Genomic DNA, 15,642 nt, shown 5'->3' with positions numbered 1-15,642 from the left:
AAAATGGGAGGACTTCCCGAGGAAATAATATTCAGGCTGAATGAGATCCAAAGTATATGCATTTAGGAATTAGGCAAAGAATGGGAAAAACATTCCACAGAGGAGCTAATGCAAAGCCCCCTAGGAGGATGGAACTTACTAGTACTTATTTACTACTAACACAATACAGCTACCAGAAAGAAGACTACCACTTTTTTCTATGGACATATATACAAAATCTGATGAAACAAGGTATCCTAATTTCTCTCATATTTTCCATGTCATTAAATAGTTTTTTTAAAAACCCCAAGAGACTGCTACTTAACCATTTTTCTATTTGGGGTTATGTGGACTGTTCCACTTTCATGCTGTTATAAATGATTGGTTTGCTGAAATGTCCATGTGTCTGAATGTGTGTCGAGATATTTGGGGGGTTGAATCTCTAAGATTTGGGTAGCTGATTGAATTTATGGGTAAATTAAGAGTCTAGGATTCCTGCCATGAGTGACCAGGAGATGAAGGTGTCATTGATGACCATAGGAAATACTAAAGTAGGAACAGCTTTAGGGGGGAAAATGCTTAGGCTATGCTGTTGGAAGTTAACTCACAGATCCAAATGAAGCTGCCCAATAGTCAGCTGCATACATATGCCTAGGATGTAGGCTGTAGGTCTAAGCTGGACGTACAGGTTTATGAGTCTTCAACATACCGGTAATAATAACTGGAACCCTGGGTTTAGGTTATCCAGGTATGTACAAAGAGTAAACAGAGCTGCAAATGAAGAACAAACCCTGAGAAACTCTGAAATTTGGAGGCAAGGAAAAAAGTGACAACTATAGAGGAGAAACAAGGCCAGAACAGTAAAAGAAAAACTGGGATAGAATAGTACCCACAAAAACCAGGGATGCAAAAATTTGAAAGAGGGAGTTATCATTAATTTATTAGACGAATTTACCAAATATCTATTTTGTGCCACATATTATGTGAAGCTCCAGAGGTGAACAAGACAAATCCCTTTGGAGCTTACTGTCTAGTAGGGAAAACATTGTTGTACACCACTAAAAAGGTCAGTATGTTTGGCATATTTAAAAAATTATACCTTATTTCTAAAACACTATGTTGCTTAGGAAAATAGTGTAATGGGTAAATTGGAACTGAAATAATTAAAATGGGAAAATTCAGGCAAAAAGAAAATAGAAGCAAGAAAATTAATGCACAAAAACACGTTCTAAGGTCCTGAACACTGGCTTAAAGCTTTCTGGCAGAAGTTGTAACAAGGAAAAACAAGATCAGTTATGACAGTCTCAGTATTCTTGGGGTAACAAACCATTAACTCACAGAAGGCGTTTCTATTCCTAAGACCAAAGATACATTGCTCCCGTAGTTTCTCAAAATAAGATCATGTAATATAATAAATACTGTCCTCAACTGTTGGGAACTGCCCTGCCTAGTTTCAGGAGCTGTAACCCCCCTATGGCTAAGGCTGAGTGAGTGACCTTCGGGCCATAAACCACTAAGAAGACAAAGCTTGTCTCCCTGGCAGGGGCGCTGTCTCTGCCTCCTTTCCTTCACCCTGCCTGGCCCCCAATGCTTGATTTGTTAGCCAATGACAGGTAAGATTAATCATGGGAGGGGTGACCTAAGACAGACACGATCATGGGGAGCCCCAGGGAAGGACTTGGGGGCTACAGAAAAGGGGCAATGGATCCCCACCTCTTGGCTTTGACATAGCCTGAAGTCTCCTAATCTCTTGGCTACCTTACTTCCCCTAACTTAAGCCTGAAACAATGCCAGTGGTGGGTGCAGTGCAGCCCTGTGCTGGAAAGGATGGGTTCCCTAGGGCGATCAGGCCTAAGAAAGAATATGTAAAATCTTGTGAAACCTGCTCTGTTTAGAATGCTCTCAAATGATAAGGGTCCAAGCAGGAAGTGAGTTTGTTCCCCAAAGTTTATGGTTCTTTAACTATCTGACCCTGACTCAAAATAGGCCCTCAGAATTCTTTGTATGTTATATATTGCTTGATCCTTACTGCTTGATAATGATTAATGAGCTTCATGTATATACCCTGTATTCCTACGCAAATTGAATCCAATAAAAGCCTATCAAGGCAAGGGTCGAGGTGCTCTCCTCTTGAGAGAGAAGTCCAGCCATCCCTTTTCCTCCACAGGACTCAGTAGTCTGTGTGAATTTATTTCATCTCATCCATAACACTGCAGACACTGCAGGCCAGTGTCCGAGTCACTCAACAGCATCCTTATAGTAAATCTGACAATTTTCTGGGACTCTTTATTACAACATCTCTCAGTCTAAACTAAATGCACTTCTCTAGGCTTGCAAGAGGTAAGCCCAGGTAAGAAACTCTTACAAGTGTGACTTAGTACAAGGAAAGAGTTACAAACATTTAAAATAATGAATTATACATTCTTCAGATGATCCTCCATTCATTAAGCTGATACAGTCCATAGATATTAGTCCTTTACTGATCTCAACTGACTCCAGGAGCATCAAGTTACTACAGGTTTCAACATTTATCATATCACAAACCCGGAACCACTTCCCTCTCTTTTCCCACAATTCATTTACAGGGTAAAGAATATTTTTTGGGAAAAAAAAATATTTTGAGCCCTGGCTGGTACGACTCAGTGGATTAATTTCCTGCCTGTGAACCAAAAGGTTGCTGGTTCGATTCTTAGTCATGGCACATGCCTGGGTTGTGGGCCAGGTCCCCAGCTGGGGGATTGCAATAGGCAACCAATCAATGCATCTCACACATTGATGTTTCTCTTTCTCCCTCCTTTTCCCTCTAAAAATAAATAAGTAAAATCTTTTTTTTAAGAATATTTTGGAAAACACCCTCAAAATGAATGCTAGAATGAGAAAATCACCATTTCGCAACCTGTAATGAAATAATCGATTCAGGCAATAATCATCAATAGATAAAACTACTAGTTGAAAAGATCAGTAACTTTATAATGGAAGGAGTAGGTTCTCACCATCTGAACCCACTGATCAATTCCTTGTGAGGGATTATTAAAAGTGAGACAGCCAGACCCTCTTGCTTCCTTGACCCTCTCCTGCTTCCTTCCCCTTGCTTTACCATGGAGGGCAAATGTGGTAGTTGGTTATATAGGTGTCTCCAAGTGAACTATTCCTCCTGGTATTCTGGAGCTCATGTATTTCCCTCCCAATAAAAGATGGCAGAAATGACACTGTGCCAGTTCCAGACCTAACCCTTTAAAAACCTGCAGCATTTTCTTACAACCTCTTGGAACCTAGCTGTATGCAGAAAGAGAGAAGCCACATGGAGAAGCCCTGAAGGATGAGACCCTTCAGAGAGAGACCTTAATGGAGATAAGTGCAGTGCCTCAGCCAATAGTGAGCACCAAGGCCCAGCTATGTTAGAAACTGGACTTTCTAACAAGCCTATTGGCCAGATCAGTGCAACCTCATGAGTGACTCTAGACAACACATCATGAAGCAGGAGAAACACCGAGACAAACCACAAAATTGTGAAAATAAATTGTTTTAACCCAATAAGTTTTGAGGTGCTTTATTATGCTACAAAAGATAGTCTTCAATACCATCATAACTTTATAGTTAGAGAACTACACCTGCTCCCATATTCGCGAACGATCTCACCCCTGTTTTCACAGGTCCTGTAGCAGAAGTCCACCAGGGAGGGAGACAGAACTAGAGAAATTTAAACCCAAAGAGTTTGATCAATCTACACCTGAATAGTTGCTCATAAATAATTATGCCTCCATAATTTTGCCAAGCGAATACACTTCAGATATGAATTATTGAAGGCATTATCTCCTTAGCACTTTGATCCACATGGGAGGATGGACTGGTATCTTGGTATCCATTGGTTAACATGAAAAGCACTACAGGACTATGCATCTGGCTGGGCATGTTATCTGCACCAAGAATTGGGGAATAGTCATACTGTATATTTATAATGTACTTTGCATCTTTAAAACATTTGGTTTTAGGATGACCCAAGGAGGTACTCATTCTGGAGATGAGGAAACTGAGGCCACTGAACTTGCCCAGGTCACATAGCCAGTAAGTGGCAGAGTCAGTATTCAAATATAAGCAATTTGACTATAGTAGACTGGTTGCATTAATGGCCTTAAGTGTTCACATCTCTGTATCCACACTTTTTGCCAGTGACTTGCAGTCTTTTCATGAAAAGTAAAATCTAAATGCCAACTCCATTCTGATTCTCACCATGTAACTTGCTTTGGCCAATGAAATATTAGCAGATGCAACACATGCAGACTTAAAATACAACTTGCTCCTCTTCCATGATCAAGAGAACATGCCTGAGTTAGCCTGCTGAAGGACACAAGAAACAGCCAATTTGTTCTAGTCATCTCAGAAGTTATCCTGGATCAGCTCAACCCAAGACAAATGGTAAGCCCAGCCAAGGTCAGAAGACCTGCCTAGCCAAGCCACAATGAACTGCATATATACAAGTAAGCCCAGCTGAGATCAGCCATGGCCTCATTACCAGAACTCCACAGACTTGTAAAATAAATGTACATAGCATAATTGTAGCAAAAGTAACTGATACACTAGCTCTGGAGCCCATACTCCTAATGACTATATTGCTTTTCAAAGGTGTAGGGAACTGCCCTGCCTGGTTTCAGGAGCTATAACCCCCCATGGCTAAGGCTGAGTGAGTGACCTTCAGACCATAAGCCACTAAGGAGACAAAGCTTGTCTCCTTGGCAGGGGTGCTGTCTCTGCCTCTTTTACTTCACCTTACCTGGCCCCCGTGCTTGATCTGTTAGCCAATGACAGGTAAGTTCCCTCAAGGGAGGGGCCACCGAAGACAGGCACAATCACGGGGCGGGGGGGAGGACTTGGGGGTCTATAGAAAAAGGGGTGATGGACCCTCACCTCTTGGCTTTGACACAGCCTGAGTCCTCATTCTGTCTGCAAGAAGTTTCCTAATCTCTTGGCTGCCTTACTTCCCCTGCCTGACCTAAGCCTGAAACAATGCTAGAGGTGGGTGGGGCCCTGTTCCGGAAAGGGCAGGTTTCCCAGAGCATCAGGCCTAAGAAAGAATGCATAAAACCCTATGAAACCTACTTTGCTAATACCCACCATTTAAATGATAAGGCTCTAAGCCTGAAATGAGTTTGTTCTCCAAAGTTTTATGGCCCTTTAACTATCTGACCCTGACTCAGAATAAGCCCTCCGAGTTCTTTGAATGTTATCTCTTGTTTAATCATTTCTGCCTGACAATGATTAATGAGCTTTATGTATACACCATGTATTCCTGTGCAAACTGAACCCAATAAAAGTCTGTCAAGGCAAGGGTCGAGGCACTCTCCCCTTGAGAGAGTAGCTGAGGTGCTCCAAGGCTTTTTCTCCTCTCTCGAGAGAAGCCATGCCATCCCTTTTCCTCCACAGGACTCAGTAGTCTTGTGTAAATTTTTCTCGTACCTCATCCACCATGTGGCGGACCCCACAAGCCTGAAGTCCAAATCACAAAGGGTTGAGTTTTAGGTGACTAACATATAAGTAGACATATTCATCATAGTTAGAAATTTGAGACTAGAGTTTGGAAGAGACATGGGTAGTAAGATAAACTTGGGAGTCATTTTAAAAGAAGTGATAGTTGAAAGTTAGTGAAGGATCTCTTTAAATAATATATACAATGATGGCAAACGTAGGTTTACAGTTATGAGTATGCAAAAGTTTACTCTTGCATTACTATGTATTAGTTATTGTATTACTTGTTTCACAACCATAAACCTACTCTTGCCCACCCCTGTATTTACAAAGATAGCGTGATAGAGATTTATCATTTGACATCCCAATAAGAAGTAAAAAAAGAGACAGTAGGCAGATAGGCAGGGGCCAGGGGATTGGAGGATGTAGGGAGTAGATAAAATAAAGCACCATGCAAGTTTAAGGAGAGAAGTTTCAGAATATAGTTGTCACTGAGAAACAGTCATGGATCTTCTAATTGAAAATTTACTTGTGATTTCTAAGAGAAACATGGGTTTTAGAATTAGACCTATTTGGGTCTGACTTTTGAAACTTGATATACTCAGATACACTAATCTGTAAACATGTTTAGACTAGTGCCTGACATTTGCTAAGAACTCAACATCAGTAGTGACTAGTAGTAATTGTGTTATTACAAGTTTAGACTAATAACCCATTTTTCCCCCCTAGAGAAATAGTTTCTTACCTAATCCCTTTGCCCACAACCCTTCAAAATGGTAACAAGTAAACTCAAACTTAACCACCTTCCTTTAAGAGTTAGAGAGGTAGTTTCAATACCCAAGGAAATTGCCTCTTTCTGATACAATTAACTATACATAATATTCCATAGTTTGTTATTAAAATAGTAATGAGTGCTAACAAGCCATATAAGAGAAAGAAACTTTGGGGCAAAGTGGTACAGAAGCCACATAGTGGATTTGAAAAGGAAAGAAGGTGGCCCTGGCTGGTATGCCTCAGTTGGTTGGAGTGTTGTCCCATGGCCAAAAGGTTGTGGGTTTGATTCCCAGTCAGAACAAATACCTGGGTTTTGGGTTTGATCCCTAGTCTGGGCATGTACAGGAGGCAACCAATCAATGCTGCTTTCTCACACTGGTATCTCTCTGTCTCCCTTCCTCTCTCTCTAAAAGCAATGAAAAATTGTCCTTGGTGAGGATTTTAAAAAAAGAAAGAAGGTGAAGAGAGAAAAGGGACAGAGAGAGAGAGAGACAGAGAAACATCAATTTGTTTTCTACTTATTTATGCATTCATTGGTTGATTCCTGTATGTGCTCTGACCGGAAACTGAGCCTGCAACCTTAGCATATGGGAACAATGCTCTAATCAACTTAGCCATCTGGCCAGGGGGAAAAAACGTAAATATGAAGTGGAAGCAAAGAGTGCAGACCAATCAAGTAAGAAATTTGTCAATAAACAAATAAATCAATTAAAAAAAGGTATGGCAGTTGTACTGAAAATATTATATACAGTATATGGGAATTATATTTATGGAATAAAATCAGTTTGGCTGGAATGAAAACAGGTCTACAAGATTAGTCTAGGTAATATTCATTTCCCTCCTTTCCAGTAAGGGAATATTTAGCACATTTTAAGGCAGGGAAAAGTTCTAGTGAAGAGAGGAAGTTTGAGATTTATAGTGTGGACACTTGATTTCAAAATATACAAAGGGAAGTGAGAGGACATGAAAAGCACACTGAGTGAATAAATTAATTAATGGTGGAAGAGAGGAAGTCAGAGAGGCAGAGAAGGTCTTCTTTCTCTAGAAAGATAAAAAATGACAAATTATAAAGAGGTGGTAACAAAAGAAAGACAAAGGAGCTTATACCTCCTCAATTTTAGCAAAAGACAAGGTTAAGGGTATCTACTGCAGCCAGGTGAAAAGCAAGGCTTTGAAGAACTGGTATGCTAGTATGCTATTCTAAGGAATTAAAATATTTTGTGTGTTATATGTAATACATACCATATTAACAAAAAAATAAGCTCAAGAAAAAAAAATGATATTTAAAAATCACAGGGAGGGACTTCTGGCCAAGATGGTGTAGGTAGACATGCTTTGCCTTCTCGCATAACCGTTAAGAAAGATCACAACTAACCTACAAACAAAACACAAGCAGAACTGCCAGAAAATCATACTGTATGGAAGTCTGGCAAGCAAGAATATAAGAAATATTCATCCGAGTGGGTAGGAGGGATGGAGATAGAGAGGAAGGGCACAGACAGGGAGCCCAGTCGAGCGGGAGCCACAACAAGGTGTCAGCAACTGGAACAGGTGCTCCCACATTCACGTATGGCACACAGAAACCAAGAGGGACACCTGGGAAGCAAGCAATCCTAGGCCCAGGCCAGACTGCACAGTGCAGGTTCCAATGGCAGGCAGATAAAGCCTCATAACTCTTGGCTGTAAAAACCAGCGGGGTTTGAGGTGGTGGAAGAAACTGCAGGTCTCTCAGGAGAGTCCGTTTAAAGAGCCCCCATGGTCCTAGAATGTGCACAAACCCACCCATTCTGGGAACCACCACAAGAGCAACAGTTAGAGGGGCACTAATCACATATGGGAAGTGGGTGAAGTGACTGGAAATGGGGCGAGTGCTGAGCAAGTGGCATTGTTGCTTTTCCAAACCCTTCCCCACATATAGAGCCACAAAGCAGTGAAGTGGGTTCCCCTGTCCTGGTGATTACCTAAAGTTCTGCCCCTTATAACATAACAGGTGCACCAAAACAGGGTGTCCTGCCCCTTATAACGTAACAGGTGCACCAAAACAGGGTGTCAAAGAAGTTCTACCTAATACAGAGAAACAAACACAGGAAGGCTGCCAAATTGAGGAAACAAAGCAATATGGCCCAAATGAAAGAACAGATCAAAACTCCAGAAAAAACACTAAGTGAAAGCCAACACTAAGTGGAGATAGCCAACCTATCAGAGGTAGAGTTCAGAACACTGGTGATAAAGAGAATTAGAACTGATTTGAGTACAGCAAACACATAGGAAAGAAATTAAGGCTACATTAAGTGAAATAAAGAAAAATCTACAGGGAACCAACAGTGAAGGGAAGGAAGCCAGGGTTCAAGTCAACAATTTGGGACATAAGGAAGAAGTAAACAGTCAATCAGCACAAAATGAAAAGGGAGGGAGGGAAGGAGGATAAGACGGCTTTGGGACATCTCCAAAAGGGCCAACATCTGATTCATAGGCATGCCAGAAAGGGAAGATGAAGAGCAAGAAACTGAAATCTTACTTGAAAATCTAATGAAAGAAAACTTCCCTAATTTGGCAAAAGAAATAAACTTACAAGTCCAGGAAGCAGAGAGTCCCATACAAGTTGGACCCAAAGAGGAACACAGCAAGACACATCATAATTAAAATGACAAAGGTAGAATATAAGGAGAGAATCTTAAAAGCAGAAAGAGAAAAGCAGAGAGTTACCTTCAAAGGAGTAACAATAAAATTATCAGCTGATTTCTCAAAAGAAACTTTGCAGGCACGAAGGGACTGGCAAGAAGTATTCAAAGTGAAGAAAAGCAAGGACCTACAACCAAGATTACTCTATCCAGCAAAAGCTATCATTTAGAATGGAAGGGCAGATAAAAGTGCATCCCAGAAAAGGTAAACCTAAAGGAGTTCTTCATCACCAAGCCCTTATTATATGAAATGTTAAAGGGATTCATTTGAGAAAAAGATAAAAACTATGAACAGTAAAATGACAATAAACTCACAACTATCGATAACTGAATCTAGACAAAACAAACTAAGCAAACAACTAAAACAGGAACAGAATCATAGATATGAACGTCATATAGAGGGTTATCAGCAGGGAGGGAGAAGGGGGAGATTAGGGGAAAAGGAACAGGGATGAAGAAGCATAATTGGTAGGTACAAAATAGATGCGGGGTGGGGAGGGTGTTAAGAATAGTATAGGAAATGAAGCCAAAGAACTTCTATCACAACCCATGGACATGAACTAAGGGGTGGGATTGCTGGAAGGAAGAGAGGTACTAGGCAGAGGAAAAGAGGGAAAAATTAAGACAACTATAATAGCATAATCAATAAAATATACCTCAAAAAAATTAAAAACCATAAGGAAAATACATTCACAGTATCTACTGGGAAAAAAAATCCATGTAGTAGTAGATCCACACAATTCAAACCCATGTTGCTCAAGGGTTAATTGAATAAGCAAACTGACTTCAGAGTCCAAAAACTAATCACCTTTATTTTATAAATCAATGTACTCAACACATATATAGACCTTTACTACAATTTTCTTATTTCTTAGCTTAAGTATGCCCAAGAAAATCATTCTCAGAGAAACTATGTCTTTTATTCCACACCTGTCAACACATACGCCTACCTTTAGCTGAGAATCGGGGACCACTACCACTTATTATAGAGTTACGTATTTTAATGATTAAAATATAAAAAAAATTATATAAGCTCTTAGGGACCAGTATTCTTTATCATATTATATATACTAATGATAAATGCTAGTAATGAATATGAATAATACTATAATCTGTTTCAAAAGAATTCACTGGAAGACGATATGTCACGGTCAATAAGAGCATTGACGTTAAGTTACACTGACTTGAGTTGGAGTCTTGTATCTGCTATTTCTTTGCTGTATGACTTAGGGCAAGCCACTTCACCTAAATTGTAGGGTGTAATGAGGACTAAATGTAATTAAGCACTCTACTAGAGTGGCTGAAACATTATAAATATTCAACAGATGGCAAGCACTGTTAAAAACACTTTTGATTACCTCCTAAATGTCAAGAGTTACACTTAACTCATGGTGATTCAGAGACAGACTATTAATATCATTCAATTCTTGAAGAGGATCATTGTAAATTATGAAGAAATCTAAAAACAATATACATTTTTAACATTTAAAATATACTCACTGGCTGATTCATAAGCTCACCACTTCATTAAACATCAAAACTTTATACTGAATGACTTATTTTGCATATTTCTGATTAAGAAATAACAAAAAGACATTAATATTAACACTTTATAGCCTTCACTATTAGTATCTATCAAATAAATTCAACATCCAAGTTACACATTCTAAAATCAATTTTATTGAACTAATTTTAACAACACTGTTTTCAGTTGGCAGCAGATGCCCCCAACCAAAACAAAACCATCATGAATGCTTTCAACATATTCAAAATAATCCAGTTTGGTTCGCATTTGGAATATGGTTAAACTTTTGACATCACATAATCAAGCAAATAGCGGTGCATACTACATTAATCAAAAACTATGCATTTCATTAAAAAAATCATTTTGCAAGTGGTTTCAGCTTTATAAACAATTGACACATTCCATACTTCATGCTCTCAAAATAAAAAGTGCCCTAAAACTAACTTTTGGGTTTTTCTACTAATATTAATGAATACTATCCAGGGTTATAGGTAGGAATTGAAGCTTAATATTTTACAGTATGAGGCAATAAGTTACTGATATCTGCTGACACAAATTCCACTCAAACTAAATACATCCTCAATACATTCAAAAAGACATTTTGTAAATATTAATATGCTAGATTATATGCTGCAGTGCAAAAGAAGTGACACCCTACCATTTCCTGAGCTTTAGGGACTTAACATTTTTCTGACTACAACTCTCAATTTAAAATAGGCTCTTTATGATATGAAGCCATGTCAAAACTACACAATTAGGTTTTTGGAGAACTGAAAAGACTGGTCAGAGTTACGACGGTTTAGGATAATGAAAAATTTTTCAAAGCAAAATTATTTACAAAATTACAAAGAATACTGTGGATCTGCACGTAGTATAAAGATCAAAGATAACCTACTGATTACCAAATAATCACAATTACCCCTTTCTTTCAAAAATATTACACTGACAGACTACGGTAAGTTAAAGCATTAAATATACCAACCTGTAGTATATTATACATTTTAACACGTTTTTCCATAATGCCCGGTAAAAAGGAATGAGATAAAATATTAAAAATCAAGAAAATAAACATGCTTTTAGGAATGTTTCTGCATCTGTTATGACAGGGGAAGTGAAAATGATTTCTCATTAAACTACTCTATATCCTCAAACCTACAAAGATCGAGTTTCTACTTCAATTTTTTCTTCTGCTTGTAGTATATCCGGGTCGATATGAACAACTGGAGGTCGGAGGATAACTTCAGGCCCTCCTCCGTATATAGACTGTAGAAAATTCCATGTTTCTTCAGAAATTTGACCAGAATCTGCTCCTAAAATTAAGTGTATAGAGAAAGAATATTTACAAATCCACAAATTCATATTGCAAAAGCTTTCAAAATGTACCTCTCATCCCCAGCATGAATCCTCTAGGGATAATTGAGCACTTTCGTAACATGAATCTTCAGACTACTAGCCCACATTATTATAAACTGCAACTTTATGGTCTGTCTTAAAAAGGTACAGATCCTTTTTCCTAATGCCTATCAGCAGCCTTAAAACCTTTCCTCAGATGAAAATTAAACAATGAAAGCTTTCCTACTATTTGTCCTACTTTGTAAATGAATTACAGCATTAACTGGGTAAAAAAGTGGCAATATGACTAGTGATGATATGGCCTTAAAAGTGACAAATTACTAACAAGTATAGGCTTTTAAATGTTAGTCAGACTTACCTTGCCTGAGCATCACATTGCCACATTTAGTGACTGCAATTTTAGTGTTATCAATAGGACCTGGAGGATCTGAGTTAAAAGGAAAAATAAATTATCAAAATGCACACTTCCCAAATAAATGCACGAAAGAATTGCTTGAAATAACTGAATGATGTAACTGTATAATTGGACTGATTATATTTTAGTGGGGTCATATTAGTTGATTCTTAACTGTCTTTTGAACTTCTTCCTTCATGGGTCTTGGCTCCCACAGACAAAATCAGGAAAGAAAGTGAGAGAGGCTCATTCATTACCATCCAAAATCTAATATAAATGATTTCTTAACTATCCATTTGAGGATTACAGGTTAAAATGTACTTTTAATGCTATGAAAAAACAATTCCTTTGTAATTTAAAAAGAGGTTATGCAATTCTTAATTTGTTCCAGATGGTCATTATACTGAAAACAATAAAAGCACTGTAAAATAAAATGTTAAAACAAATCCTTTAATTTTAATATTTTAATTTTTTAATTGAATTTATTGGGGTGAGATTGGTTAACAAAATCCTACAAGTTTCCAGCGTACAGCTAAACAAAACATCATCTGTACACTACATCATACTCCCATCAAAGTAAAGGCTCTTTCTGTCCCCATTTATCCCCACTTTGCCCTCTTCCACTTCCCCCACCCCACTTTCCCTCTGGCTATCGCCACACTGTTGCCTGTGACTATGTGTTTGTTTATATATATATATATTTTTTTTTTTTTTTTTGCTTAATCCTATCACCTTTTTTCAACCAGCCAGTAGCACCTTTTTAAGAAAACACCTTATTGTTTTCCCTTTGAATACACAAGTACATGTTCATTATCAAAATCTGTTTAAAAAAAAGGTAGAAGGAAAAATATATACTGTAATCCTGCTATAAAAAAAATAGGCAGCCTCAACCAATGTAGCTCAGCTCATTGAGCATCATCCCACAAAGCAAAAGGTCATGAGTTCAATTCCCCAGTCAGGGCACATGCCTGGGTTGCAGGTCTGGTCTCTGATTGGGGTGTTAAGAGAGACAGCAGGTCAATGTTTTTCTCCCTGTCTTCACCTCTCTCTAAAATAAATTTTTTTTAAAAAATTATTTTAAGCAAGCACATGGGCTGGTATATTTTGTGGTTGTCTTTTTAAACGTATTTTTGTAAGATTTTATTTATTTATTTTTAGAGAGGGGAAGGGAGAGAGAGGGAGAGAAACACTGATCAGCTGCCTCTCATACACACCCCATCCAGGTACCTGGCCAGCAACCCAGGCATGTGCCCTGACTGGTAACCCCCTTTTCGTGTGCAGGACCACGCCTAACCCACTGAGCCACACCCAGAGCAAATAAAATCTTTTTTTTTAAAGGCCAACTGTTTTAGTATCTGTGTGGTCTTTTAGCTTTTGCATATGTTTGCCTATTTATTGAATACAAAAGGTTCAAATGATGAATACTGTATTGTGATCTTTTTTCATCTATCAAAAACAATTATTTTTAAATTACAAAATACTATCAAACAATTTTTTTGTTAAGGTACACATAGTATTCCATTGTAATTGATAAACCATAATTTAACCAATCTTATTGTTTGGTGTTTTTTAAACTCTTCAATATTAAGATCGCAGACTAATTCTGTTTAGTTCCTTTATTCCTTCTACGAATGAAATATAATTGATGAAATAGTTTTTTAAAACTTACAAATTCCCAGAACCAGAATATAAACTATAATGTAAGATCCCTGAGGGCAGGAAACTTTTTTTTTTCTTGTTCACTAGTATAATCCCAAGTGTAAATAGTCAAAAAATATTTGTTAAATAGACAAAAATCTGCAGAGAATTTCATTCTTAGTTAACTACTTACCTCCATCTTTTCCCTTCACAAAACTTTCCCATTCTCTAAACCACTGCATACTGATGCAATAAAAAGTAGCTGGAGAGTCCTCCTCTTGGAATGCTCTGTTGAGCTACAGGGGAGGAGGGAAATCAGTCACCTAATATTTAGAACTTGCTTTTTAGCAAAACATATTTAATAAAAAATCTCAATTATACACCTCAAATATACTACATCCACATATTACTTGTGTTCACTTAACATATTGATGGATATGCTTCTACTACAAAAACAATGCTGCCATGAATAATCTTGTATAGGTCCTTTCACATACAATATACATACAGTATATGTATAAGTACAGGATAAATTCTCACAAGTGGTGGGACATCCCTGAAGATGTTCCACTCCTTCCTCTAGATCTAAGGCCTAAGAATATGATTCAAACAAGGCAAAACTCTATTACAAATGGAAACCTTTCGATTCCCAGTCAGGGCACATGCCTGGGTCAAAGGCCACAGCCCCCAGCAACCATACATTGATGTTTCTCTCTCTCTCTCTCTCTCTCTTTCTCCCTCCCTTCCCTCTCTAAAAATAAATAAATAAAATATTTTTTTAAATTTATAAAAAATAAAAAAAGAAATCTTCACAGAAGTAACCTAATAGCTAGAATGGAGTCATTACAATGTCAATTTTGTCAGCCACTCTGGCTTGTATTGCTTTCAACTAAAGAAATCCAATTGACAGAAAAACTGTTACAGAAAGTGAGGTGGATGCAACAGTGCCTAATGAAAATGAAGGGTATTTAGAATTTATCTAATTGTAAAAGTGTGAAAAGAGAGCCTAAAACTATTTCATGATGGGTAACTAAATTCCCATATTAATACTACTGGTAGACAAAGACAAGTTCAGATCATGTCTCTCCTATAATCAAATCTAATAAAAACCCTACCATTGTCTCCAAAAATCCTTATTATAGCCCAGAAGTACCTCCATGATCTGCCTCATGATTTGACCTCATTTTTTAATACTCTCCTCCTCATTTATTCACTTGTGGTCACATGGACCTTTGTTATGCCCAGAACCACGCAGACACCCATTCCTGCCTCTCAAAGCTTTTGCATGGCTATTACTTCTTTCTGCAAATATGAGTATCTCCCTCACCTTCAAGTCTTTGCTTAAATTACCACCTTCGCCATGAGGCCTATTTTTATCACCCTACTTAAAATTACACCTCACTCCTCACCCATCACTGCATTCCTGATCTCTCTTATCCATTTAGATATTTTTCATTTTCATAAAACTCATCACCTTTTAATATACAATGTACTAGTTATTTATTAAATGTAAATTCTTTGAGGGCAAGGATCTTTCTAGGACATGAAGTAGTTGCTTCCATAGAACAATGAAATGCAATGAAAAATGTGCCTGTTTTTGATGGTTAACAAATCAAAGCATGTTTGGGTCAAGATATATAGCATTAAAGTTAGGACTTTGTGAAGTATGGCTTATCCCTAGAGAACTGAAATTTCTAAAATGTAATGTCAGACAAATTTTGCCAGATAAATCCATTTAATTCATAGCATTATGAGGTTTGGATACTATTAGGACTTTATCTCTGGCATTAGAAGTTTCTTCCTTAATGTGTCTGGGTGAGGACTTTTTACATTTT

General features: G+C 37.8%; 1 protein-coding gene across 2 annotated transcripts in view; it reads right to left on the bottom strand.

The window, feature by feature from the left end:
• Positions 1-10,554: 10,554 nt before the first annotated feature.
• USP33 (ubiquitin specific peptidase 33) overlaps positions 10,555-15,642 on the bottom strand; it is a 52,288-nt gene continuing 47,200 nt past the window's right edge. For both annotated transcript variants that reach the window (XM_045835403.1, XM_045835405.1), the window contains exons 22-24: positions 14,001-14,103; positions 12,134-12,202; positions 10,555-11,732 (exon numbers count right to left, since the gene is read on the bottom strand). In XM_045835403.1, coding sequence (XP_045691359.1) covers positions 11,575-11,732; positions 12,134-12,202; positions 14,001-14,103 — 330 coding nt within the window. In that variant the 3' untranslated portion in view covers positions 10,555-11,574. The remainder of the gene's footprint in view (positions 11,733-12,133; positions 12,203-14,000; positions 14,104-15,642) is intronic.

This window comes from Phyllostomus hastatus, unplaced genomic scaffold (genome assembly GCF_019186645.2).
Source record: "Phyllostomus hastatus isolate PE091 unplaced genomic scaffold, TTU_PhHast_1.1 phas_contig_209, whole genome shotgun sequence".
Taxonomy (NCBI): domain Eukaryota; kingdom Metazoa; phylum Chordata; class Mammalia; order Chiroptera; family Phyllostomidae; genus Phyllostomus; species Phyllostomus hastatus.
This window is presented reverse-complemented; position numbering and strand designations above follow the sequence as displayed.